At 40.2% G+C, this 12,237-nt stretch overlaps 1 protein-coding gene across 1 annotated transcript; it reads left to right on the forward strand.

The window, feature by feature from the left end:
* Nucleotides 1–4,679: 4,679 nt before the first annotated feature.
* On the forward strand, nt 4,680–11,652 carry LOC306980700 (nuclear factor 7, brain-like; the record flags this gene model as incomplete). Its single annotated transcript, XM_079580128.1, has 2 exons — nt 4,680–4,707; nt 10,386–11,652. 2 exons carry the CDS (start codon nt 4,680–4,682, stop codon nt 11,600–11,602), a joined length of 1,245 nt encoding a protein of 414 aa, XP_079436254.1. The 3' UTR covers nt 11,603–11,652.
* Between the last annotated feature and the right edge of the window lie 585 nt (nt 11,653–12,237).

A 12,237-nucleotide genomic window follows, 5' to 3' on the forward strand; every position in this document is an offset into this window, starting at 1 on the left:
AGGTCAGACGTCATGTTTGCGCTGCAGCTGAAGATGGAGCTCGTTACCTACTCTGGACACACCTGTTCTTTATTCTTAACTAAGATAATGTCACGGAGAAAAAGAAGCGCGTTTGGCTACGGAGTTTATTCAACCTTTTTCAGGAAGAGGCCACTCAGCTGTTTTTTTTCTCCGGGATTCAGCGACTATCAGCCAAAATAGTGTTTTTCTGTGACTGTCTCTGATGGATGTTTGGTGAACTTTCGCCAGAACCAAAGTGGATTAACATTTATAACCAACGCGAGTCCCACTATGTGAACAGCGATGGAGCAGAGCGGTGAGTCAATCCAAACGCGGGTTAGTTTGTGTGTTAGCATATTAGCATGTGTGTTAGCCATTTATGAAGCTGTGTTGCAGATGACAACTCCGTATAACTGCATCGTGAAGCAATTTCACTTATTGCTGTTTATTTATTTTACGGTAAAGTTGTATGTGCGGAGAGAGGGGGCGGAGTTAACTGAATCGAAGCGTTGTGTCTCCGGGTTTGAAAAATACCTCCAGAAAACACTTATATTTATCACAAAAATGAGTGCTCCATAGTGGTAAAGGTACAATATATCATATAAATGCCTATACTTAACTTTGGAATGGCTAAAATAGCAGGATATAGCTCCTTTAAAGGTACAGCGCGTTAGAGCAGGGAGATTTGCACAAAATGTATAATATATACATTTAATGGGACGACAGTGGTGTCATTTACCAATTGTGACCGTTTACCATTTCCTAGTCCTACAACTTAGGAGTGTGTGCCTACATCAAAACTTAAGAAACTGAGCGTCATTTGTGATGAATGTACACGCATTGGGCACTTTAAGAATTGACTGAGAAAACAGTAGGGTTATAAAAGATGCAGTCAACCTGAAATGCTGTGAGACCAACATTGGTACAAACTTATGCCACTGACCTTGTGAAACTTCACAACACGATCTACAGCTTCCCGTACACTGATCTTCGCAGGTCTCTTTTTCCCACCAGGCGCAGGAGACAGAAGAAAAACCATCAGCAGCAGGGAGGCCATGTCACTGTCCCAGCCTTAATAATATACATTTTTACTTAATCACTCATGATTGAACAGTTGAACATGAACAAAATGTGATTGTGATTGTTAACTTACTCGAAACATCTTCATCTGGATTCCCCTCAGCAGCATGGATCAGAGACTCAAGCATGGGAGTTTTGGTGATGTTGTTTGCTTCTAGGATAATTTTAGTTTTCAGTGACGTCCCCCACTTTTCCAACAATTTTGACACGGTCTCGTCTCCAAACAGCAGCTGGAAGTCTTGTTGGACCTATGGGAGAAAAAGAAATCACATGGCAGATGAGGATAGATTTGAGACACAGTGACTATTTGTTCCAACTAAACATAACTAAAATATAAAACTCACCAATCCCACTGTGTCAAGGAAAAGACTGTGAACACGATGCTAGACTTCTCAGGATTATGAATCAGTGTCTGGCTGTACTGGAATGTTTGTTTCATTTTCATGAAGATCTGTTCGGTGTCTGTGCTGTGCTTCAGGAGAGAGATGGCCTCCAAACACTGGTCCCCTTCTAACTGCTCAGCTGTAGCCACCACTCTTTCAACCTCTGGTCCCTTTTCTTTAGTGTTGGTAGAGCTGCTGCTCCTCCTGCCAAGGCTTTGCTCCCTCTGCATGTTCTTTAACTTCCAAGCGATGTACCCCTCATTACTGCTTGCGTCAAAGAAACAGAACAGGGATGTTGTTTATGACATATTTAAATCTCCTTTTTTTCAATGTTGTTTAATTTTTTCATAAAATGTACTGTCTGAAAATGTCTACTCACATATCCTTTTTGGGAGTAGGGATCTTTAAGAAAAGGGAAAGGTGCAACAATGCCAACAGCGTATCTGGTTCGAATGTCCATAGGTGGAGCGCTCCTGAATTGATAATAAACAATCTTAATTTAATTTACTTCACCATTAATATTTCAAATCTCTCAAAATGTTAAATGTTTTCTAGAAATTCTGTACATAAAAAAGCATTATGCATACCCGTACTTCTCCATCATATCAGCGACGACCATATTGACAAGCTTCCGACATACTTGATCCGTTATCTTTTTGGACTGGCTGGTATTCCTGGAGTATTCTTTCTCCTCCAGTCTTTGATTCCAAAAGCGTTTTGACAAGCTTTAAACAAAAAGTGCAAAAGACAAGTATTCAAAAAAGTGATCAAATTATCATCCAACTAAACACACAAAGTACACAAAATGCAGAATACAATCTCACCTCTTTCGCTTCTATGGAATTGTCATCAACCCTCAGCCGCTTTGGTGATGTGAAGTAATGATCAGACTCAGGTGACCGTGATGAGAGAGACAGGGTGTCTGTACAGGAAGATGAAGCAGGTGAATCTGAAATGGAGAAAGAAAAACATGGACAATGCTTTTACATAAAGTTGTTGTGCAGTGTACTAAAATATATATATATTTTTTCTTGCCTGGGACTGAGAGGGAATCAACAATTGTCCAAGTCATATTCGGGTTTGCTTCTACAATATCAGCAAACACATCTTCATCAACCTCTGTCCCACTATCATCCATGAGATACACGCTGTTACTGAGAATGCCAAACTTCTCTTTTGCTGAGAAAATACAAATCACAAATATACAACTTTGACTAATAAAAATACCAAAGTAGGGACACTAGGACAAAACATCAATTTCTATTTTAGGTTTTTTTTTATTTAGGTATATACATATTTTTTTTACAACTATAGTGCAAATTATAGCTTAGTGATGTGGAAATATATGTAATCAGATCAATAGGAAATAAATTATTGTGGCCTTACTGAGCTGTTACTGCCAGAGGATTGACTCTAAGCCTGTCGTTTAAAAACAAAAACATAGCAATAATTGTAATAGGATCACTTCCCAACTCACTTCAAGTAAAATCTATGGAGGGGGATCGCTGTGTTGTCACGCTTGAGGCTCTGGTGGGCAATGCAAATGTATTAAGCAGATAATAATAGTTCTATGATGGGTCAAAACAATGTTCACAAATAGAGCATTGCTTCTGTAAAAAAGATCTGCGCTATAAAAGATCTGTGATCTATTCAAACAGCTCTTCATGCATGGAAAAAATAGCTGTTTGCCCACCATTCACCATTCAAATAAACAACAGCTATGCTCCCTATAGTTTCGCATTGCTGGAATTACATGTAATGTGTATATAAAGAAGTAACATGCATAATGAAAGGCGCTCTGCTAATGCACTGTACATGTGGCTACGAGTGTGTTGTATGTATGTATGTACCTCTTTATATCCTGCGTTAATATAAAAGCTCACCTGATATTCAACGTCAGCTCTTCTCACGGTTGTTTCTGCTCACCCTGCTCCTCCTGAGTGAGGGCAGTGCCAGTTGAAGACGGTGTTCGAGTTTATGTGGCCATTAGATGGTCTGGCTATGACGTATTTCCTCTCCGTTGCTCGCCCAATCACACGCTTATGCTACTGGATTAGCTTTAGAAGTAGCACCACTGCGTTTATTGCATTATTTCTATCGCTCTCGGTGTATTTCCCTTCGGAAAATCAACTCCCTGTGCGGCGGACATGTTCTTCTCTTTGCCTGATCTCTGTTGCGTGAAATATCTCCCGATATTCTGTGCATTCTGAAAAACAAACGGACTACGAGTTGATCTCAAGTTGATCTGCGCTGCACCTGTGGACTGAGCGACAGAGCGGGGAGGGGGGGAGAGAGAGAGAGACCGACAGACAGACAGACAGCAGGGACACAAGCGTCTACTTCACGCCGCTGTGCTTTGTCATGTGGAATGACAAACAGTTTGTGTCCTGTGCAGTCATATATTAAGCACTTTGCTGTACTTGTGGTACCTCTTTCAACGTAGCCGCTCAGTACGTATAGTAAGTGACTAGTTTAATACTTTAAGTTAGTTCCTTGTAAGTGTAATGAATGAGTGTAAACTTCGACGAATCTTCTTGTACTGTATGTTATGTGTCATGAGATGCCACACTTACTTACCAGTTTAATAGTTTTATTTGATTTGATTTTTTTTTACCTATGATCAGCAATAAATGAATGTGCATTTACAGTTTATAGTAAATAATGATCAAATCACTGAGATGGCAGATTATTATTATTATTATTATTATTATTATTATTATTATTATGTTTACAACTTACAACCTCATATCATAGAGAACAAAATAGGCCTTCAGTCTGCCTATACATTACATTCTGTGGTACATGTGAAAAGCGGCAGCAAATTGTGTTGCTGTTGCAACCAGATGTAGCCTACACTCAGTCGTAAAGGCAGGCTTAGTAAATGTCCTAATGCAAAAATTGACATTAATGACATTAATGTTTGTACCATTGCCGTATGAAATGTCTGACACAATCTTACTCTAAATTGTTATTTGTTTTTTTCCTACCTGGCTGACTGGATAGAAGCAACCCGCAGGAGTATGTGTACAAAAATGGGTGTGCAAACAAATATAAATAGCCTAGTAACAATTTTCCATGAAAGACTGCCTCTAATAGGTTCCATTTTTCATTGAACACACTTTACTCAACTGTTATAGCGCTTTTCTACCTTCATCACACTCAAAGTGCTTTACAGCAAGGAACCACTCACCCATTCACTGTCTCATTCATGCACCAATGTACGCAGATGCTGGAGGCAACGTGGGTGATGTATATTGGCCAAGGCTACAACAGTGTGCACCTGCAGGAGCTGGGATTCAAACCCACATCCTTACAATCATGAGACGACCCGCTCTACCAACTGCGCCACCGTTGCAAAAACAAACAGCTTCAAAACGACAAATTGGCAGTGCAAAGTTTACAATTAAGTGCTTGATAAAGTGACACTGATATGTTACAATATGGTTCATAGGATGAGGAAGGAGGAGGTGAAGGAGCTGACAATGCAGAACACCACGCTCTGAAACAGGGAGAAACCCAGGAGGTGGTGCACCGTTTCAGAGGAACACTGAAGGCAGTACTCTGGTTTCCCCTACCATCAAAAACATGATGGATGTGAGCTTCACTAATATTCTCTTGTTGTGTTCAGTCTGTTCATGCCTATGGTGCTGCCCGGAGCCAAACACAGCAGCGTAGTGGACAGCAGATGCTACCGCAGAGTCATAAAAAGTCCTGAGCAGAAGTGTGCTCACTCCGAAGGACCTCAGTCTCCACGATGTGTCAAAATTAAGTTTTGTCAATTAAAGGATGTATTCACAGTGTCACGAGTTCCTAATTTCTTTACTCAAGTGAGAGTGCCTATACTTCATTTGAATAGTAGGGTCAATTGTGATTTTTATTTTGTGACTTTTGCTTGTGACTTGTCCAGTGAAGACGTCTCAGCGATTCAAACCACTTTTTGCAAGTTCCACAGCGCAATTACTGTTCAGATTAAGGAAATGACTTTTTTGATCATCACTTCCTTATATGAATAACTAGGTGAAAAATATAATTCTATTGCTATTTGGGACGGCATTAAAAGTGTTACAAGTAAAAATATACACAGCATTTTTGAAACAATAAACATATAATGTGTTGCTCCAGCACAATGCATGATTGTAAGATAGAATAGATAATGCAGTGTTTCAATCACTTAAATATGAGACTCTTGTGATAAAATCAGGCAGAGGGCAGATGTCATTTCTCAGACCCATGTTGTTGGGGGGGAAATTTGTTGTTTTTTTAATCCTTAACCCCAGAGCAAGAATTAAAGACTATTGACTCAGGCTTACGCTTTTTTAGAACAGAAGTCATAGGCCATTTGCTTCTGCTGTCTCAAATTACCTGATAATTACCTGAATTCGCCCTACTCAACTTGACTCGCATTTACTCATTTACCCTGCCTCTGCTGGCCATAATTCCATTCACAACCCTTTTGCTTGTATTAGCAGACACCTGGCTATATTAATTGATTGTGCATGTTTCAAGTGAAGATATTAGCTGTTTTGCATGATAGCATTCAGTATAGGTAGTTGATTTTAAATCCGATTCCACAAGAGTCATGACAAAGCAGCGTGAAGGAGGCGCTCATCTCTCTCCCCCCCTCCCCGCTCTGTCGCTCAATCCACAGGTGCAGCGTACTCGTAGTCCGTTTGTTTTTCAGAATGCACAGAATATCGGGAGATATTTCACGCCACAGAGATCAGGCTAAGAGAAGAACATGTCCGCCGCACAGGGAGATGATTTTCCGATGGGAAATACACCGAGAGCGATGGAAATGATGCAATAAACGCAGCGGTGCTACTTCTAAAGCTAGTCCAGTAGCATAAGCGTGTGATTGGGCGAGCAACGGACAGGAAATACGTCATAGCCAGACCATCTAATGGCCACATAAACTTTTTTTTTTTTTTTTTTTTTTTATTTAACATCAATGCAAGTTTAGATAATTTACCACAATATGGTTATTTTCAATCAAATTCATCTTACACATAGATGCAACATGTTCATGTTCAAATAAACAATCTATTAGACAAAACAACAACAAAAAAACAAAAAAAACAACAACAACAACACAGGGGTCTGCTACTTTACAATAAGATTGTATTTTTCAAGAAGAGTGATGGATTTAATTATTTTTTTATTATTTACATTCATTCTCTCAAGGGAGGCCAAATACATTTTTAAATCAGATTATTTAAAGTGGAACCATGAGGGTATTTTTTCACACCATTTCATTTTGTGGATATAATATTTTGCTAGTATTATAATTAAGTTTATTAGAAATGTTTCATCTGAAGTGAAGACGGTATTATCAAAGGTCAGTAAAATATGATTTTTTGTCAATGTAAAACTCTTTCTAAATATTCTTGTGAGGTAGTTCTGTACATCAGACCAAAAAGTGCAGACAAAAGGACATTCCACAAATAAATGTTCAATACTTTCACCATCACCTTGACAAAAGGAGCAATTGTTACTGACATCTTTTAAAAAACGACAAATATAATCTTTTACCGGGTAATATCTATGTATAATTTTGAATAAGCACTCTTTGACCTTATTATTAAGAATATACTTATAAGGTAACAGAAAAATTGTACTCCATTGTTTTCTACTCATAGGGATCCATTTTTGTTTACATATAGGATTTGCAAAGTCATCAAAATGAGCTCTAATAAACTTATTTGTACATTTCTTATCAGTGAGACTTATTCCCTCAACAGTGATGGGTCGTTCGCTTATATTTAAATCAGTTAGATGTAAACTTTTAGCTTAAAGGAATAGGCCACCGTTTTTACATACTAAAATATGTTCTTACCTCACTTTAGTCGAGTTAATATATCCCCGTCTGGTCTTTGTCCGTGCGCTCTGTCACGCAAACGGAGCACATACGCAGCCTCTCCCACATGTCACATAGCTCCGAAAAAGCTCACGATAGAAGCTACCAAGCTCTTCCAAGTGTTCCCTATTTAAATAAAGTTACGTGAAGTGTTTTCATGCGAAGTATATTTACACAGAAATGTAACATGTCGATTTTATAAGCAAATAAAAAGGGGGACTATATTGTGAGGCGTAATGATACGAGGAGTAAAACGTCCGCGCAGTAACTCCTAAAGGTTATTGACGGAAGTGAGCGGGGGAAGTCTTTAGTCTTTAGTCTTTAGTCTTTAGGAGTCAATGGATTTAAGAATTTTGAAGCTGCTTCACACAAGGGCTCCTTTGGTAAAATATAACTTGACCTGTTAATATTTTTTTGATTGAAATAGCTTTTGATTTCAGTAAATATGACCTCCTAATGCTACAAATACAACAAATGACCATTTTCAGTTAATTACAAGCTTTAAAATGTATTGAAACGATGAGTTGCATAATAATTTGGAACAGTGGATTTTGAGGTATTTACTATATTTATTTTTGAAAAAAATACTGTTATCACTAGGACATTTTTTCCACCACATTTAAATGATCCTCTACTAGTTAAAGACTTGAAAATTATGCTGACTCTTATTTGAGTTGAAAAATGTCATTTGCATAATAATTTGGAACGCAGTGTATAGCCTGTCCGTCCATGGGAATGGATCTCTCCTAGGGCTGCTCGATTATAGAAAAAATAATAATCACGATTATTTTAGTAATAATTGAAATCACGATTATTCAAACGATTATTTGTTGCCTGAAAAAAAATCTTTATTTTATTTATTCATTTTTATTATTATTTAAAAAAAAAAACTATGGACTACATTTTCTTTGGACAATAAGAGCATTTTTTTTATTTTTTAAATATACTCACGTTTCTAAACTAATCATATAGGGACACCTGCCCCCTGCTGGCCAGCCCTCACACCTGTCCAACAGAGCCGCGCGGCCTGATGACATCATCACACAGCGCTAATGTTTTTATGTCAAACCAAAGCGTGAGCCTCTAGCACGTGAAATGCGAAGGGAACAGAAACAATCATCTCAGTGGCATGAAATAATAAGAGTTTGCTTTGAGCTCCATTGATCTGCTCCTGAGGAAGAGTTTTAAACTTTTGTACTAAACAAAACCAGTGTCTGAGCAAAGGATGTTGAGGCTTCTGAACAGCTGTTCTCCTTTCAGCACAAGGTGAGCTCTTAACAGTGGTGTTATCTCAAGAGTTAGGTATAAAAAAATACTAGTATGATATTATTTACAGTTCTGTCAGGCTGCGATGGTGTTTCAGCTTATCAGACGCGCTCACACAAACCGCGCAGGACAGACTTTTTGTGCTTTGGATGGACGAGCGGGAGGGCATCCTTAATAATCGTTTGTTCTCGATTATGCTATTGTTGTGATCGTCAAGTGTAATAATCGAAATCGTAATCGAATTTCGATTAATTGCACAGCCCTAATCTCTCCTTCTGTGGTTTTCCCCAAGGTTTCTCTTTTCTCCTGCCGGGTTTTTGAGTTTTTCCTTGCCGTGCTGGAGAGTCTAAGGACGGGGGAGGCCCTCGCCGCTTGTCGCTACCTTTGGACATTATATTTGCCATTATATTTACCTGAACTTTTAATTGTCATATTTATTGCTCTGTTTTATTGCCTTGATGTTTGTTGCAGCCCTGTGAGGCAACTTCTGTTGTGATATTGGGCTATACAAAACCATTAAACTTGAAGCTTGAAACTTTAGATCAAGTTTGACTGGTTTAGATCAAGTTAGGCTGGTTTAGATCAGGTTTAGACTGGTTTAGATCAAGTTTAGACTGGTTTAGATCAAGTTAGGCTGGTTTAGATCAGGTTTAGACTGGTTTAGATCAAGTTTAGACTGGTTTAGATCAAGTTAGGCTGGTTTAGACTGGTTTAGATCAAGTTTAGACTGGTTTAGATCAAGTTAGGCTGGTTTAGATCAGGTTTAGACTGGTTTAGATCAAGTTAGACTGGTTTAGATCAAGTTTAGACTGGTTTAAATCAAGTTAGACTGGTTTAGATCAAGTTAGGCTGGTTTAGATCAAGATTAGACTGGTTTAGATCAGGTTTAGACTGGTTTAGATCAAGTTTAGACTGGTTTAGATCAAGTTAGGCTGGTTTAGATCAGGTTTAGACTGGTTTAGATCAAGTTAGACTGGTTTAGATCAAGTTTAGACTGGTTTAAATCAAGTTAGACTGGTTTAGATCAAGTTAGGCTGGTTTAGATCAAGTTAGGCTGGTTTAGATCAGGTTTAGACTGGTTTAGATCAAGTTTAGACTGGTTTAGATCAAGTTAGGCTGGTTTAGATCAAGATTAGACTGGTTTAGATCAGGTTTAGACTGGTTTAGATCAAGTTTAGACTGGTTTAGATCACGTTTAGACTGGTTTAGATCAAGTTTAGACTGGTTTAGATAAATTTAGACTGGTTTAGATCAAGTTTGGACTGGTTTAGATCAAGTTTAGACTGGTTTAGATCAAGTTTAGACTGGTTTAGATCAAGTTTAGACTGGTTTAGATCTAAACTAAAGTTTTTGCTTCTTTTCACAACTTTAAGACTGGTTTATGCTGGTTTAGACCAGTTTTAGACTGATTTTGATCAGGTTTGGACCAGTTAAAAAAGGAAAGTATGGTTGTGGGGGTAACATACATATATATACAGAGGGGGGGTCTGCAGTAAACCCCCTCAGACTGAAGCAGAGGGGGGGTCTGCAGTAAACCCCCTCAGACTGAAGCAGAGGGGGGGGTCTGCAGTAAACCCCCTCAGACTGAAGCAGAGGGGGGGGGTCTGCAGTAAACCCCCTCAGACTGAAGCAGAGGGGGGGTCTGCAGTAAACCCCCTCAGACTGAAGCAGAGGGGGGGTCTGCAGTAAACCCCCTCAGACTGAAGCAGAGGGGGGGTCTGCAGTAAACCCCCTCAGACTGAAGCAGAGGGGAGGTCTGCAGTAAACCCCCTCAGACTGAAGCAGAGGGGGGGGGTCTGCAGTAAACCCCCTCAGACTGAAGCAGAGGGGGGGGGTCTGCAGTAAACCCCCTCAGACTGAAGCAGAGGGGGGGGTCTGCAGTAAACACCCTTGGGTTCCTGCTCTGTTCTGTCTGGACGAGGCTCGTGCTCTGTGCTCTATCTGTGAGTTCTCTCAGCACCGAGACCACACTGTGGTGTCTGTGGAGGAGGCAGTGTCTGGGTTAAAGGAGCAGCTACAGTCGGAGCTAAAGCCTTTGACTGAACAGAGAGAGCAGGCCTCGGCCTTACAGCGACAGTATGAGGAAGTGCGTGTTCACTCGGAGAGGCAGGCAGAGGCGTGTGCACGTCACATCAGGGAGACCTTTGAGCGACTCCACCGGTTCCTACAGCGAGAGGAGGAGCTGAGGCTGACAGCTCTGAGGGAGGAGCGGAGCAGACAGCTTCACACCATGGACTCAGAGCTGGAGAAGGTCAGGGAGCTGCTGTCCACTCTGAACAAGAACATCTCCACTGTGGAGCAGCAGCTGAAGAGGGAACACATGGACTTTATCAGACAGTACTCACACAGTCAGAAAAGCTCCCGCTCACTCCTCTCACAGCCAACACTAAGACTGGGCCCAGGACTCCTGATAAACCAGGCCACAGTCCTGGGCAACATGGGCTTTAAGGCCTGGGAGAAGATGAGGAGCCAGGTCCACGACCGCCCAGTCATTCTAGACCCAAACACTGCAAACGAATGGCTTCATCTGTCTGAGGATCTGAACAGAGTGAGAGGTGGAGAAACTAAACAACAGGTCCCTGATAATCCAGAGAGATTCATTAGATCTGCTTCAGTTCTGGGCAGTGAGGGGTGGAGCTGCGGCTCACACCAGTGGGACGTGGAGGTGGGAGACCATTCAGACTGGATCATAGGAGTGACCAAAGAGTCTGTCGACAGGAAGGGAGAAACATCTGCAACTCCAAAACATGGAGTCTGGTGTTTAGAACTTACAGATGGAAAATACAATGTTGTTGATAAAAAACTGAATGTAAAGCTCAGACCTGAGAAGATCCGAGTGCGCCTGGATTATGACGAGGGGAAAGTGTCTTTCTACAACACTGACGACATGTCTCTGATCTGCTCTCACACAGACAGATTCAAGGAGAAAATCTTCCCTTATATTTCTGTTGGTAAAGCTGGAGACGCTAAAACCAAAGAGATTAAAATATGTCCCAGAGACGTTCAATTAAAGACATAATTTTCTTCTACACATTTATAGTGTTTATATTGTGTTTTCTCCTCATCTAAAACATTGGTATTTTTTTTGTGTCTTTCATGTTTGAATAATCCTGTAATTGTACAAACATATATTTACATGATTGAAAATGTCAAATGACAAAATCCAAAAGAAAAGACATTTCTCCTCATGTGTCAAATATCGAACTTTTAATAAAACTAACGATCATAAAGTTAATGTCATTCTGTCGTTATTTTTAATTTGTTAATCATCCAATTTTTTTGCGAAGGACTGTTGTGGAGCGGAGGGAGCTGTGCAGGAGGAAGAGGAAGGTGGTAGAGGAGCTGACCAGTGCAGAACACCACGCTCTGAAACAGGGACAAACCCAGGTGCACCGTTTCAGAGGAGACTGAAGGCGGTTCTCCCGTTTCTCCTGACCTCCAAAAACCACCTGCTCTGGTGACAAAACTTCTACTTCTTGTCACCTACTATAGACTAAAGTAAAACTACAAATGGATTCTGGTAACTCTCATTATTCTGCCTTTACTAGTGGGTGAACTCGCTTTACAGATAGCGAAAAGTCTCCAATTAAGGACTGTTCTAATGTTTGATAGGTACATAGAAACCCTTTAGATAGAGACGAGACAAAGGCAGGT

The sequence above is a fragment of the Gobius niger genome (genome assembly GCF_951799975.1).
Source record: "Gobius niger genome assembly, chromosome: 21".
Lineage (NCBI taxonomy): Eukaryota > Metazoa > Chordata > Actinopteri > Gobiiformes > Gobiidae > Gobius > Gobius niger.